The 17,180-nt window shown below is 39.4% G+C and overlaps 1 protein-coding gene across 2 annotated transcripts in view; it reads left to right on the top strand.

Moving 5' to 3' along the window:
* Positions 1 to 6,651: 6,651 nt before the first annotated feature.
* The window catches only part of LOC117293969 (serine/threonine-protein kinase DCLK1-like), a 58,837-nt gene continuing 48,308 nt past the window's right edge, over positions 6,652 to 17,180 (top strand). Inside the window, exons 1-2 of one of the 2 annotated variants that reach the window (XM_033776482.1) lie at positions 6,652 to 6,794; positions 15,364 to 16,147. In XM_033776482.1, coding sequence (XP_033632373.1) covers positions 15,425 to 16,147 — 723 coding nt within the window. In that variant the 5' untranslated portion in view covers positions 6,652 to 6,794; positions 15,364 to 15,424. Of the gene's footprint in view, positions 6,795 to 14,881; positions 15,030 to 15,363; positions 16,148 to 17,180 lie in introns of those variants that run through there. The other variant, XM_033776481.1, reaches the window with a different exon arrangement.

Here is a 17,180-nt window from a genome sequence, read left to right as displayed (position 1 = left end):
AATAAAAACCCACTTTTAATTTTTAGTGCAATAGTTACATGTAACTGTTTGAGACATCTTTACATTGTTTGCTTTGGAATCATTCCAAACCCGTCAAACTGTTAAATGAACACCATACCATAGTAAACTCTGCAGTGGTTACTGTACCTTGTCATGCATGGATGCTTTGATAGTGCTGTACAGTGGGCTCAAAGTCGAACACTACTATGATTGCCTACTAGACCGAGTTTAACATTTCTTATAAAAGATTTTAGCAAAAATGAGTTTGACAGTAAGACTACCTTTTCTGGAAGAGTCCATTATGTGATGTAACATTTTGCAAATTCTTTTGCCCTCGAACTCCTGGAAATGGGTACTTGTTTAAAGGCACTGGACACTATTTGTAATTACTCAAAATAATTTTTGCATAAAACCTTACTTGGTAACGAGTAATGGAGAAGTGGTTGATAGTACAACACAATGTGAGAGACAGCTCTCTCTGGAGTAGCGTAGTTTTTGAGAAAGAAGTAATTTCTCACTAAAATATTTGAATTTGATCTCAAAATCAAGCATCTGAAAGCACATAATTTGTGCAACAAGGGTGTTTTTTCCCATTATTCTCTCACAATTTTGATGACTAATTGAGCTCAAATTTTCAAAGGTTTGTTACTTTATGCATACGTTGAAATTCACCAAGTCACGTGAGAAGACTGGTCTTTTACAATTCAATTACCAATAGTGTCCAGTGCCTTTAATTTTGTATTATGTTATATAACTTTGTTTAGGTGAAGTGTTTGTTTACACATGGGTTTTGTTGTTAATTTGGTCAATATGCCTTTTTCACGGTTGTTGGGTTTGATTTTGTATTTTATCTGTATCCATGCCCAAGTCAAGTGAATTTGCTGCAGCTGAACTGTTGGATGCATTGGCCTTTTCAGCAATGAGGCCATAGTAAGCAACTGTTGAAGCTGGTAGTTTAAGACACTGGTAGTTTGAAGCTGGTAGTTTAAGACACTGGTAGTTTGAAGCTGGTAGTTTAAGACACTGGTAGTTTGAAGCTGGTAGTTTAAGACACTGGTAGTTTAAGACACTGGTAGTTTGAAGCTGGTAGTTTAAGACACTGGTAGTTTGAAGCTGGTAGTTTAAGACACTGGTAGTTTGAAGCTGGTAGTTTAAGACACTGGTAGTTTGAAGCTGGTAGTTTAAGACACTGGTAGTTTGAAGCTGGTAGTTTAAGACACTGGTAGTTTGAAGCTGGTAGTTTAAGACACTGGTAGTTTGAAGCTGGTAGTTTAAGACACTACTGGGTGTACCAGAATTGGCTTTTGTTGCTAAGGACGAACTATACTTCAAAGTATGATGACGTGGAAGTCTAGATGCCAATTTGGACATGGCCTATACTAGAAGGGAAACAGTTTGGCCTTTGGCCCAGTGTCCATCACTGTATACAGCAATGTTATTGTATGTAGGGTCCAAGACAAAGATAACCACTGATCATTGTGGATCTTGTGTCAATATCAAGCTTACCAGGTGCAGTAGCAATGAGGGTATTGGGGTCAAACAGAGGTCAGTCTATATGTCCTGTTGACCTATGTTTGAGTACATTGATTTAATAGGCGAAAACAATAAGGCTGCAGCAAGTTCAAAGGTCTATTACTAGCCTAGGTAGTGTCTGAATCAAGTGACTTCAGCTACGGCTAAGGCTATGGCTTTGGTTGCAATATCAACATCGGTGATCTAGCCATAATCACTAACGAAGACATTACTTCGACATGGCAAAACATGTGTTTTTACCACTGCTCAGCATCAGTCGGAGATATACAAGCCTTATTTTATTTTTGTGAGAGGATCTTCCGCCAGCTCTGCTGCTTTGCCACATGGCTTTATGCAAGTGGGTATTGCCGTGCCCACTTTAATATTAAAGCCATTAGGCAAAGCAAACAATTGCTTAGTACAGAAAAATGTTGCTGAGCAGAAACAGGTAACCAGAAAAAATGTCCTGCCTTGTTATTATGATTATTATGACATGTTCCCTGCTAATTTTCACTCAGCAGAAAATGTTGCTAAATTGCCCTGGCTGTACCGTGTAGATGAATTGACTACATGATAATCATATTGTTGTAGGCTGGCATGGTTTTGTTTTTAATCAAAACCACATTGGGCAATCTTAAATTGTCATACACTAGGAGGGTTAACTTTACAATGTAGGTGCATTCACCATCATATTGTTGGCTGGTTTTTTTATTTATCAATCAAAACCACAATGGATGATATTGATTGGTCCGATAGTAGGCGGGTTGACCTTGTACATGTAGATGTATTCATTGCATAACATACTGTAGGCTGGCATGGCTTATATATCATTCAAAACCACAGTTGGTGATATTGAGTGGAAATACCCCGTCACACGAAGTTGTGTGCTTTCATATGCTTGATTTAGAGACCTCAAATTCTAAATTAAATTTGTGGAAAATTACTTCTTTCTCAAAAACTATATTACTTCAGAGGGAGCCGTTTATCACAATGTTTTATACTATCAACAGCTCCCCATTACTCATTACCAAGAAAGGCTTTATGCTAATAATTATTTTGAGTAATTACCAATAGTATCCACTGCCTTTAAAGCCATTGGACACTTACGGTACAGAACAAAAAATAAAAGTTCACAGATTTACAAATAACTTACAGGGTTAACTTGGTAATGTTGAAAGACTTCTCTTGAAATATTATTCCATGAAATGCTTTACTTTTTGAGAAAACATTACAACAATATCAATTCTCGATATCGAGAATTACGGATTTATTTTAAACACATGACATGTCATGACACGGCGAACCGTGCGGAAACAAGGGTGGGTTTTCCCGTTATTTTTTCCCGACTTCGATGACCGATTGAGCCTAAATTTTCCCAAGTTTGTTATTTTATATATAAGTTGTGATACACGAAGTGTGGGCCTTGGACGTTACTGTTTACCGAAAGTGTCCAATGGCTTTAAATCGAAACCACTGTGGATGATGTTGAATGGTCAGACAGTAATAGGGTTGACTGCGTATTGTGTAGATGCATTCTAATATCTCCACATATTATGCAGACTGGCATGGTTTATCATTCATAACCACAGTGGATTATATTGAACGATCAGACAGTTGGAGGGTTTTGAATAACAGATTATTTGTTGTAAATGCTGCCTTTGTAGTTATGACTCTGCACCTTTTCTCTTTTCACAAGATGCAAACTATTTTTGTACTGAAAAGGAGACAAGGAAGATCACTTTTAGTTGCGAGTTTGTATTAATTATTATTTTAGTTTCTTGTAAATAAATATTTAGGGTAAAATCAACATTTTCTAGGTCTTTAAGGCCCGGTCACACAGGCCCCGATAACGAGAACAAAAACGATAGCGATAAAAATGCACGCCCTCTATTGGTTGAATGAGGGTGGGCGTATTCTGCGTGGAGCAATTCAACCAATCGTGAGGGTGCATTTTTATCGTTCTCGTTTTCTCTCTCGTTATCGGGGCCTGTGTGACCGGGCCTTTAGTCTTTATTTTGATAAAGATCTTTCATCTGTTTAGTTTTTCAACGTATGTAACAAGGCCATTTTTTGTTCCTTTTTTTCAATTTCTTTCTTTTGGTGTTTAGTGCAGAACCAGCAATTCAAAAGACTAGTTTAGTGCCTTGTTGGAACAAGATGTCATCAAATAGTTAACATAATATACAAATCATTAATAAAATTACTTTATAGTGGTATACTAATAAGTGTTTATGTAACTATTAATTTTCTTTACATATGAAGTTCTGTTAAAAACTATGCAAATTTGATTAACATGTTCTGTTTAAATAGAAAACCTATAATCAATTCAGGGTATTGTTTATCTTGTCATGTGTTGACTTAAATTTATCACCAAGTGAAATGGGTGTACTGTATAGACGATGTGACCTCTGACGTCACTCGAAAACCATAACATGATTCGTGCACATACCGCTTGGCAAAACCTTTGTGTTTTGGCAGCCAGTTTGAAGGTGTATGCAATATTACCATGACTACGCGTCTTGTGCCTGGCGAAACATGACGTATACATCGTCTATATGATCACAATATTCTCATTGTTTGGTTCACAATAAGAAGGAAATAAGTTTTTTAACACAACAGTAACTCACATCAACTGACATCAATCTTTTGGAAGCTGCCTTAATTCGGTAACCAGCTTGAAATAATAAACGTGGCTTCTTAAAGGAACACGTTGCCTTGGATCGGACGAGTTGGTCTATAAAAAGCATTTGTAACCGTTTGTTATGATTGAAATGCACATGGTTGGAAAGATGTTTTAAAAGTAGAATACAATGATCCACACAAATATGCCTTGAAATTGCGTTGTTTTCGTTTTGTTTTGCGAACTAACACGGTCGGCCATATATGGGAGTCAAAATTTTGACTACCATAAATGGCCGACCGTGTTAGTCGACGAGGTAAAACAAAAAACCATGCAATTTCGAGGCATATTTGTGTGGATCATTGTATATTACTTTTAAAACATCTTTCCAATCATATGCATTTTACAACAAACGGTACAAACGCTTTTCAAATACCAACTCGACAGATCCAAGGCAACGTATTCCTTTAAAAAGTGTTCATAATCGTCACTCAGTGACAAATTCAAGGCTTTTCAACATTCAGTTCTTTTCCTGCAAGGTATGTGGGACCAAGACTTAATCCTTTTATAGCACCATGTAATGGTTAACAAGGAGCTGTATTGCAATATGCTGCCAAACAAACCAGGAACACAGGGGTGAACCCCTACTCTTTTCGATAAGTGCACTGGGTTATTTGATGTGCGCTACCAAACACACAGGACCAATGGCCCATCTGAAGGAAGAAGCTTATTTGTCAATGAAAATCGTATTTTTAGAGCATAACAAAATACCCACTTTAATCATCTTATTTACCCAAAGGAGAACCTTTTTTTCACGCTGAGATTTCCTTTAGGTTTGTTAGAGTAAAAGAATTTCCGTCATTCCCTACTTGTTGATATTATTGTATAGCTCTTTGTCGTCATGACGACTTTCTCTTATAAAGGCTTAACTTGTACAGTTGTAAATTTGAATATTCTTTTCTCATGTAAATTTCAACAGCTATGCGGAATTAAATCATGTGACACTCTGAAAATAACTTCTCCTTCATAAAGTTTATTTCTGGTATCTGCAAGGTCATTACACATGGTCGATGACCTTTAATCTACAATGAGGTTTACATGTACATGTCTATCATAAATGGTGTGGCTGGAGATTTTACCCACCCATCGAATTTGATAGACCTTTCTATGGCAACGTCACATCTCAAGTTTTTGCCAACCCAGGTTGGAAAACTATGGAAAGCCATAAATGCAAATCAGAAACGGATCCCTACTGTTTGCATTATGCAACAATGTTACAAAAATATTGAACATTGTTGAAAACAAACTAATTGTGGACGAGTGACTAAATATGAATGGTAAACTTGCGGGTACAACCATGAGTAAAAATCTCTTTTGAAGGAATGGCGGCTCTGAAAAGAGCCAGTTTGGTCTCGACGTTTTGAAAAGTATACTCTGCTCGTTTTCAGGAGAATGCTGGACTACGAGTGGTGGTGGAGCTTATTGTGGGAGGTGTTTTAATGAATACAAAGTTTGCAATAACCGTTGAATTTGGTTAAAATAAATGTTGATAGACGATGTGACCTGTGACATCACATGTTTACAAAAGAGCCACAAGGCCTGGACTTCCTGCAGGCACAAATTTTGATCAACTTTTAATGTGATGAAAGGGGGCACATCTCAAAACTTGTCCAGCTTTTACTTTAATAACTCTTGGATTTTATGTGGAAATTATGACGCAAAATGTCAACTTTCCTACATGACCAGTGCAGTATCTTGCCTGCCAGACTAGCTAAAGAATGTAGGCCCTACAAGGTCACACTTATTGTAAACAAAGTTCGCATGGTCTATATGATTGAGGGTTTTGCTAACATTCGGCCGTCCATGCTAACAAACGCGGGTTTGTTTATCAACAAAAGAAAGGTCTATAGACATTTTTTCTGACGGCGCCCTCTTTTGACTTGAAAATGAAAAGAAATTAATTTGTAAAGCACCTTTGAAATTAATCAGATTGCACAATAGACCATCCAATAAATATTTCCTGGGCCCTAAAAAAAAAAAAAATTGTCCGGCAAAACTCTTTCACGAATCCTTCTGCGGGCCCACAAAAACCCCACGCTACAAGATACGTGTTTGGGGGACCATGGAGGAATAAATCTCAGATAGCAATTGAAGGAAAAAACAACAAACGCACGATGCAATGTTTAAAATTGTGTATAATTAATTTTTATAGCGATGTACCATGCTCCATGCATTTATACTTCGCGCGAGTTGAACAACCTGTCAATGGTCATCTGCATAATATACGCACATAACAGTTTCCTATCCAATCACAAGCCACAATGCACCTGTTCGGGGGGGTGCAATTATGCTAATAAGCGGCACGCGCCCCTGTAAAAAAATAACTGTTAACAGGCGGGGTGATGCATAGAGTCTGGCACCCTCCGATAGCTTGGTGTTAATGAACGAACCTGGGCAGGGGTACCATGTTAATAGCGCTGTTTATGTATTTGACGGGCATGCATGTTGATCACTAAGGCAAACAGGTAACACACTGGGTTCACTCACACTGCGTGTATAGATAGGGAAGTTTTAAGTGCTGTTCGCTGTGGGGCTTTTGAGGTTGAAAGAGAGAAGGCTATTTAAAATAGCGGTGTCTGCCAATATTGACCATTGGAGATTGGTAAGTAATCCATTAAAGTATTTTGTTGAAACACGGAGTGGGGTAATTATTTGCTTTTCGTACATTACACCGAAGGAATGAACCGATCACACTTGAACATGAAATCCGGATGCCGGACGGCCCCGGTCGGTCAACTCGCTCAAAGTTGCACTGGAATGTGAATGGGCTTAACAAAAACAAATGAGCATTCGATACCCGTTTAGCTTGAGTCTACATAATTGGTCTTTTATTTCAAAATGTTCCTTGTTCAGGTCCCTTACTTACAAATTTCTCAATACCGTTCCATTGTTTTCTAAATCTACCTCCATGGTCTTACTTGTTAAGGATATTATGTTTATATTATTATAATGTTTAGAATTAATCCAAAACGCACATAACTGTTGTTTTATATTTAATGTTAGCTTGTTTTAACACAGTCAGCAAGTCTTTGAATACAACAAGTTGCCCTACTTCTAGAAACTATAAGGCTCCTCCACGGGGAACCTTATAGTTTCTAGAAGTAAAGTTGCCCCACCCTTTCCTCCATACTCTATCTTGATTTTCCGCAACATTTTCCGTAGCCAACTGCCACCTTTTCAGTCATGATGAAATAAATTATTATTAATTTTTTTCTAAATAAAATTATGGCCATCTAACAGTACACTAACTAAAACAGTAAATAGTGAGTGGAAATGTGGCAGTTGGATAAGGAATTTGTAGCTCATTCCCTCAAGTTGTCTTCAGATCCTCTCGTACTACGATCCCCAGACAAAATGCATCTTCCATACCTTCCCTCTCCACCTCCATGCTCAAGGGAGCGAGATAATCGTACCTCCAGGTAGACGTCTCACGGGGGGTGAGGGAGGGGGTAGTCAAGACGTTTATAGACGGTAGACATTATAGAGGATTGTCTTATGAGACACTTAGAACACCTCCTTGGGCGATGATTATCACCATTACTCCATGAGGGGTTTTCCTTCCTTCAAGCTTTGAATGTAAAGACGGGTTCTTAGTGTTGATGCATTTAATTTTCTTGAGCAGGATGTACTAGGCAGGAGCTCTTGGCAAGATGCAAGACTAAATTAGCCCGCCCTCCCTCCCACAAATGATCTGGGCCCAATTTCATAGCGCTGCTTAGCAGCCGATTTTGTGCTTACTGTGCAATTTCTATTTCATAGTGCTGCTAACCGTAAGCACATGAAAAGGCATGCTAACCTTCCGGTGCTTACCGCACAAAAGTAAATGACGTCACAATGCAAATCCGCGGTAAACACGCAATATGGCCGCCCAATTTTTCTGCTAACCTGTGAAATACGCTAAGGCTTAAGTTTTTCTGCTACAGTAAGCACGCAAATTTGCTTACTGTTAAGCAGCGCTATGAAAGTGGGCCCTGGTCCAGGTTAATTCTAGCCAAGTTGGTTTTGAATGAGTCTACTCTGCTAGTAAATTTGTATGTCGTACATGCAGGCATGGAATTATATGGAGGCCATGGCACCAGTTGCCCTTGTCTTGGCCTTGCTGCCCTTTCAGCTCATAGACTTTAACATTTCAAAATGCAAAATCAAAATGGTCTTTTTGTTTTACTTTATAGGCTAAATCTCGTCTGCCATAAACAATTATTCAAGTGGGATAAGATCCAATGCTCTGTATTTTTGACTGCGCGAGGGTGCTCTAGCTATTATTTGTTATCATATTCGGAGGTACGTGAGTCGCCTGCACAGGTTAATAGGCGTTCTGTCATTTTTAGTGCATCAGAGACTCAATAGACCGATCCATTAAGCTCCGCCCCATTGCGTATTGACCAATCATAACGCAACGAAGGTCCGACACTGAGGTCTGAAATGCGTGCGCATATGCTTGGCGTGTTCTTGCTCACACATTTGCGTCGTGGGCGGAGTCTACTGGATCGGTCTATTTGCTTTTAAAGAGGTGGAGTTGTCGGCTCCTTTAAAGGTCTTATTGTCCGTGATTGGTTTGATGTCTGTGGTGGTAATGTGTTCAGTCTTTAATAACTGTTTTGGATATGCATGCATACCCCGGAAATTATTCAATTATGTTTGAGAGTGCCCTCAATGCAGTCAAAACCCATTACAAAAAAAAACAATTTCTCACACAATCACAGAAAACAAAATTTTAGAAATCAAGACAAAGTTATATATCTCAAGTGTAAAATACTTTCCAAATAAAAAAAATATAATTGACTTGTTTGTTTAAAAATAACCACAAGATACTCCATGGGATCCCAGGTACTGATTGCCTCAATCATAAATATGGCTGAAATTCAACTCCATTTTTATCTTCCCTTCCTTCCCATTTATCGCCATTATAACACAGCCAAATAAGCCTGTATTATTTTTATAGCTGGCTAGACCCCCAGGGTCCTGTCCCATTCTGCATACACTCATGTACATGGAAACACGTGCACCAGAACACAGCAGTGAGAAATATTCATGAGACCTGTATGTAACACATTAAAGTTCAACGAATTCACAGGAAGTATTTCTATAGTAGTGTAGTGTTGTTATGCTGCGCTAGAGGAAAGCACAGACATTGTTGGAAATGAAGTAAGGTCTAAAGAATGCTTGAAAGGGGCCACCTGTCAATGTACGTGGATTTTTTGGTCAATTTATAGCTGAATTGATCGAGCAGTTGCAGTTACATACACTGTCTTAAAGGAACACGTAGCCTTGGATCGGTCGAGTTGGTCTATACAAAGCATCTGAAACTGTTTGTTATAAATGCATTTGGTTAGAAAGATGTTTTAAAAGTAGTATATAATGATCCACACAAGTATCACTCAAAACTGCACGGTTTTCCTTTTACGGTCGGCCATTTATGGGAGTCATAAATTTGACTCTCATAAATAATTAAATTCAAATTCATTAGGGTAAACTGGGGTAAAAGCGCCCATGGGGTAAAAACGCCCACTTGACTTGTTTCTTCCGCTAGTAAAAAAAGACAAATAGAATTACTAAATGAAATATATTTCTATTAAGGACAATGCATGGGAAATATAATAAAAAGAAGAATTAAACTCATTAACATGTTTTAAGGATGCATAGTTGCTGTAAAAAAAAAAAAAAAATTAAAAAGTTTTGAAAAATGCCTGTCGAAGGTTTAACCTACTAAACCTAAAAAAGAAAAAAAAACAGCACATTGTGTATTTTTTTTATTATTCCATAGTTGATATATATTCAGAAGGGTTAACTACAAAGTAATAAATGATCACAATATTCAAATGAATTTTAATATTTTGCTTACTATTGTTTTGCAAGTGGGCGTTTTTACCCCAGGATAAATCAAGTACCTCGGGGTAAAAACGCCCAGTAGCATCCTTTAACATTGAACTCTATTAAAGCCCCATTAGTCATCAAAAACCTCATTATAAATAATTTGACAGCCAAATTTGTATCTGCCTCATTAACTAACCACCCTTCCCACTTGTTGTCTTTTGGGTTGTCCAACCTCTTTTGGTCATACCAGCCCCTCCCTCTGCCCCCCCCCCCCCCTCCGTCAACCTCTTCTCCGTTCATCTCTTGTTGTCCTGTGTGCTCTGATCTATTTCCACCACTTGACTGTCTCTGTTACAACAGTAGGCCTTACCTATTACTGTTTGAGTGTGTTGTGTCCTCATTAAAATCTGGGAGGTAGATTCTGTCACATGCGCAGCACATGCGCAAAACATGTGAGAGCACATGCGAGAGCACATGTGAAAACACATGCACAGCCTGTGGACACACATGCATACATGACATGTTGTACAAGTACTGTATCTTTCAGAAGCCAGTCACACTTGGGGCTCACAGGAAGGACTCTTTTACTGAAGGTAAATATTTCAATTTCAATATTCCTACAAACTTTTAAACAATCTATTAGGCCAGTGTTATGTAGTCAATATTTCTTCATTAAGGCTTGCATACAAGTGCATGTAGGTCTGAAATATTAGGGTCAAGTTGTTAAGATTACATAGACCTACTGGTATTGCCTGTACCAGGCATATGCCTATGAGTTGGTCTTGCTATCCTACCATAGGCCTTGGTGCCTGCATCCACAGCAGCCCACTACATAATTAGTGCTGCCCGTATTTCAAGGGTAAACAGTAACCCTACATGCCCTAGGGCATTTTTCAAGGTGCAAGGTGGCATTGGCTTTATTTAATTGAGTGATTTTTCTTCCCCAACCTTTCGCATTCCAAACACTATTCTGTTGCCTAGCCTTTAGCCTTTCTTACATCTTTTTTTTCAGAGCAAGATGCCTCGACAGTATCAGAAAACTGGTTTGCGACAAAAGTATAGCACAATCACTCTAAAAACTGCCCTCTGCCGAGTGCAGAGAGGTGAAATAAGTCAACGTGAAGCAGAAAGGCAATACAAGATTCCAAGACGAACACTCAGAGAGCACATCGCAGATCCCAATCTTAAATCCGGATCAGGAAGAGCTACAGACCTTTCGCATGCAGAGGAGGAACTCTTGGTAACAGCCATTATTGCAGCTGGGGAGTATGCATGTCCAATGGAGAAATCAGATATACTAGACATCACAGAAGAGTATGTCGCATCTCTGGCAAAGAAGACCCGGTTCAAGAATAACCGTCCAGGCGACGATTGGTTCTACGGCTTCACAAGACGCTGGATGACTGAACTTGCTCCTAGAAAACCAGAGGTGTTAACCATCTCTAGGGCTACATCCTGCAATGAGTTTGTCATATCAAAGTTCTTTGACATTTTAGAACAAAAAGTTGATGAGCTAGGAATCCGTGATTCTCCTGCTCAAATCATCAATCTGGATGAGACAGGCTTTGTCACCGATCCAAAATGCAAGAGAGTATTTGTAAAGAAAGGGAAACGCAACCCCAGTGTTGTCATTCCAGGTAGTGGGAAAGAAATGTACACTGTCTTGGGATGTGTTGCTGCAAATGGTAAAGTGTTCCCCCCATATATCCTCTACAAGGCCAAGAACTTGTATGATTCTTGGTGTGTTGGTGGTCCTTATGGTGCAGGGTACTCGACAACTGATTCAGGATGGATGGAAGGGACAACACTGGCCTCATGGTTCGAGAAGCGCTTCTTATACCACGTCAGACACATCAAGAAACCCATTCTGGTTTTGTTCGATGGGCACAGTAGTCACATCACTGTAGATCTAATAACCACAGCCAAAGCACACGATGTGCACCTTCTCTGTATGCCACCGCACTGTTCGCATGTTCTACAACCATTAGATGTTGGTGTGTTTGGCCCTGCCAAAAAAGACTGGAGCAAAATCCTGAAGCGGCACTACAAGGGTAGTCGACTGAAAAGTGTTGACAAGTCAACTTTTCCTGGCCTGCTGAAGCAGCTGTATGCTAAGGCTTTCCGTAAAGAGCATGTTATCTCTGGCTTCATGAAAAGCGGAATATATCCAGTGGACAGACATGCCATTCCCACAGAGAAGCTTCTTCCAGCCAAGGTGTTCTTCCGTCCAGATACAGATACACGTAGGCCTACATGTAGCACGGTACAAGTTAATCAGGACACACAGATGAGTCCAGACCAAGTTGCAGCTTCATGTTCCAGTGTAGATGAAGGTGAGACCACACAGCCAACACTTAGTCCAGCACCTGATCTTTCTTGGGACACACAGAGTTCAGCCCACGTTAGCTCTCCACCAAGTCCATTGGTTTCTCCTTCTAGTGAAGATGACTCCCTCACTGATCCTCTCACGCCAAAGCGAGCAATGAAGGTCGCTGTGCTTAACTCACTTCAGAAACGACAGGCACCAGTTAATGAAAAGAAAAGGGGGAAAGCTGTGAAGAGATCATTTGGGGAATGCCTAACAGAAGATGAAGTGGTTGTAAGGCTTCAAACAGAAGAACAAGAAAAACAGAAAAAGAAAGCAGAAATCAAAGCGAAAAAACAACTGGCTAAAAGTAAGAAAGAGCAGCTGCAAAAGAATCGAGAAGTAGCAAAAGAGAAAAAAGACCTAGCACAGAAGAGGAAAATGGAACAAAAGAAAATGCAAGCGACATCGAATGACAACAAACAAGAAACACTAGTAGCGTCACAGGCAGCAGCTTCATCAGGGACAGTACACTCGGCAGGATCTTCTGAAAACGTGATTTCTGCAAATTATCAAGTGGGAGAATATGTGGCAGCTATATATGAGGAGGATTTATACATTGGAGTAGTGATGCTACCAATCACTCCGACTCATGTGACCGTCAAATACATGCTGCCTCGTGGCACCAACAGATTCATTTGGCCAGAAAAAAATGATGACATTCTCCAGACTCGACGCTGTGATATCCTCTGCAAATTACAGACCATCATTCCAACTACTGCACGCCACTGGGGATTAAATCAAGAAGACTTGGCTAAAACTATGGTCAAATTCAATAAATGGCAGATAAATATGCATTGAAATAGCTACTATCACAAAGCAGGCTAGAAACATATATGTAAATTTATGACTAATAACATTGATTTTGCTTGGGGTAAAAACATGATTGACTTTAGTAAGGCATGTTTCAAGCTGAATTGACCGAATATGTTTTAAAGTTGCTTGTAAAAGCATGATGTAAGATATAGAGTCAAAGCTTTCTAAGTAATACTGAAAAAAAAGAAAAAAAGAAAGAAAAAAACAGTTTTAGTATGAAATGCGTCTTCTAATCTTAGGTCTTAAAAGAAATATCAGTGATCCAAGCTTGATTTTACAAAGAGCTAAGAATGGCCTTATTTGCAAATCTTTGCAATCTTAACTGACAAGTCATTTTAACATGAGTCTTAGTGCTTTGTGAAATCAGGAGCTTCTGGGACGATTTCCTGGGAACAGTGTGCTTCAGTTATGGGCTTTGTAACCTTAGACCTTTCAAAGTTGGTACATAAAATAGGTGTTAAAGTTTGTCGTGCGTTAATTATGTGCGCTAATGTTTCAACCTTCCAAATAAAATTACGGTTTCAAATGATTGAGTTTATAGTTATATAATGAACTAACTGTGTTTAAAAAATTGTTTGTAGTTAGTGTAGGTTCCTCAATATTGAATCAATTGAATAAATATGATTCCACTACAAAAACCTGTATATAATAGCAATCGCTTTTGGGGGTTTACATATGCGCGGGCGTTTTTACCCGGGTCTTGGGCGTTTTTACCCCAACACCCGGGTAAAAACGCCCGCCAAACTTCCTTTCAAAAAGCAAGGAAAATTTCCCTTTATCAACATAGTGAGTTTAATTTTATATTTGCACACAATAGAGGAGATATGTAATGGATAAAACCACACATTAATTTCCCTCTGTCTCCAAGAAATTCGGAGACATTTCTCATAAACTAGAAAAACGGGCGTTTTTACCCCAGTTTACCCTACCGCCACTAAAGAAAAAACAAATTTATAACTTATGTCTTAAATTGATTGATTTAAGCTACAATAGGACAAGGTAATTTTATACCCAAAGTAATAAATAAAGGAGTTAAGAAAACCTTGAAAACACCCCCCCCCTAAAAAAACACAAACAAAAAAACACAGTGCAGTACAGCAAGAGAACATCAGAAAAATTGAAAGGCCTTACAATCCCTTCCTCCCAGACACAAGTATCAGTGATTGGAAACACCAATAACTGCAACATTTTAAATAACAATGAAATTGTTCACCTACAACGCATAGTAAATGACAGATAAAACAGGGTGTGCAAATATAAAGCAGGGTGTCCAGAAAAACGCCCAGACACCCCTCTGGCTAAAGCTATGTTGGGGGAGGGGGCCTGAGATAGAGTACAGAAAATAAGATTTTCCCTTCATTACTATCTTAGCAATAAACAATTCCCGATCTGGATATACAAGGAACACTTGATCTAATTCTTCACACAAACCCACAACACACACATAGTAGTCAGTGTGAGTTACTCATGAGTCATGAATATTACGCAAGGATGCAATTAAGATTCTGCATGAATCAATGACACTCCTACTCCCCCCCCCCCCCCACTCAACCCCTCGGAGACCATGAGCAGTCCGTTGCTTCACACAAACACTGACAGGTGAATATATTAAATGCCTCATTCAGAGTCTCTGTGATGGCTGGAGGCCGTTGATGAAGCTGGGACGACGTAATGGTTTATATTAGTCGGCAGTGACTCAGACCGGTTTCGAGGAGAGGGAGAACCTTTAGTGTGTTTATGACGCTGTGACGAGAATTCTCTGAATCAGTTGGTCATCACGCGGCAGACGTTGAGCAGTGGACTTTTTTCGCATGTGCTTTTGGTTTTGAACTGCATTTTACCGTATGTAAACAGGATTGTCTGTTGTTGGTTTTTTTGAGCTGAAATATCTGTTATTTTGTCTTGAAGATATTTTGGTTTTGTAGTGTGTGTTATCTAGTGTTATCATTTTATTAAGAGATTTTAAGCCTGTATTTAATTGAAACAGCTTTGTAGTACTAAATGTAAAGTTTATGTGTAGTGAAGACAGCAAATGAATACAATTAAGCTGAATTGCTCTGAAATTTATAAAAAGCTGGTGGACAAGGATACATACTTTATTGACTTAACCAACAGTGGACAAGCCGCATTTTAATAGATTTGTTCTAATTTCAATGTATTTTTTACATCTCTACAGGTGATTGGCTCTGGTTTGCCCCTCTGAGGTCAGCAGTAACATCACAGCAGTACCCACCATCATGGCGGACTTATCATTATCAATGGCCGAGTTTGAACATTTCCGGCCGCAGCACGACCGCAAGCACCACTTCCGTAATGGCGTGCCGAGCCCCAGCCACAGTGCCCACAACCTTCTCATCCGCACCTCGCTCCAGAAGCGCACCCTAGAGAAGAAGGCCAAGAAAGTACGCTTCTATCGCAACGGGGACCGCTTCTTCAAAGGGATTGTATATGCCGTCTCTACGGAAAGATTCCGCACGTTCGAGTCGCTGCTCGCCGATCTGACTCGGACTCTTTCGGATAAATCCCACCTGCCGCAAGGCGTGAGGCAAATCCTCACCATCGACGGCGCTCGTAAAATCTCCAGTCTGGACATGTTGGAAGCTGGAGAGAGCTATGTTTGTTCTTCCATCGAGGTCTTCAAGAGGATCGACTACATGAAGAATAGCGACACCAGCTGGCGTGTTGGCGTCGCCAAGAAGGAGAAGGATACATCTGCAAGCAGGGACAGCGGTACCCCCATGCCACGCTCCACCGAAGGACTGATCGAAGACCACCGAGATTTTATCAAACCGAAACTTGTCACGATTATTAAGAGCGGTGCGAAGCCGCGCAAGGCGGTGCGCATCTTGCTGAATAAGAAGACGGCGCACTCATTTGATCAAGTCCTGACGGACATCACTGATGCGATCAAGTTGGATTCTGGAGCTGTTAGGAAACTCTACACATTGGACGGCAGACAGGTGAGTTTGTACGCTCTGTTTAACATTAAGAAAAAAATCCCTTCATAAAACACAGCGGTCTATTTTTGTATACAAGTTGTAGTTGTATCTATTTCTGGTCACAGTATCGCCGTTTCATGGGTCGTCTGAATGTCTGGTGACATTTGAAAAATAAACCCATTAATGGTTCCATTGAGAAGCTTCACTAATGTATCGTTTCGAATGGAAATTGTGGGCTGTAGCCACTGGTACATGACATGGCAGCTGCAATCGTTGTTGGTACATGTATAGGGCCTTGAAGACACTGGAAACTATTGGTAATTGTCAAAGACCAGTCTTCTCACTTGGTGTAGCTCAACATCTGCATAAAATAACAAACCTGTGAAAATTTGAGGTCAATCGGTCGTCGAAGTTGCGAGATAATAATGAAAGGAAAATACCCTTGTGACACGAAGTTGTGTGCTTTCACATGGCTGATTTCGAGACCTCAAATTCTAAATCTGAGGTCTCGAAATCAAATTCGTTGAAAATTACTTCTTTCCCAAAAAATTACGTTACTTTAGAGGGAGCTGTTTCTAACAATGTTTTTTACTATCAACAGCTCCCCATTACTCGTTACCAAGTAAGGTTTTATTATAATAATAATAATTATTTTGAGTAATTACCAATAGTGTCCACTGCCTTTAATAATGCTTTTTATTATGAATTTGACATTTGATTTTAGTTTTTTATAAGGTGCTGTGGTTCAGTATGTCATCATCAGTATTATAATTTTAAAATAAATGGCGCTGTATTTTGTTAAGCACTAAAAATGTGTGGACTGTGTTGGTTTTGGTTGATCACCAGTTGTACTTAAAACGACCTTACAAGCAGTTCATTAGACTGGAACAAAATTATTAGTGAGAAATATTTTAATCAAGAAATAACCTTGAGGGGTCTGGCAAGTCTTAATGGATTATGTATGCAAGGATGTTCAACATGGAATCATCCAGGCAGAATTGATGAAACAGTGTGGTCTTTGCCTGCCTGGGATTTTATCTAAGAGAAGGGCATG

Source organism: Asterias rubens, chromosome 8, assembly GCF_902459465.1.
Source record: "Asterias rubens chromosome 8, eAstRub1.3, whole genome shotgun sequence".
NCBI lineage: Eukaryota > Metazoa > Echinodermata > Asteroidea > Forcipulatida > Asteriidae > Asterias > Asterias rubens.
This window is presented reverse-complemented; position numbering and strand designations above follow the sequence as displayed.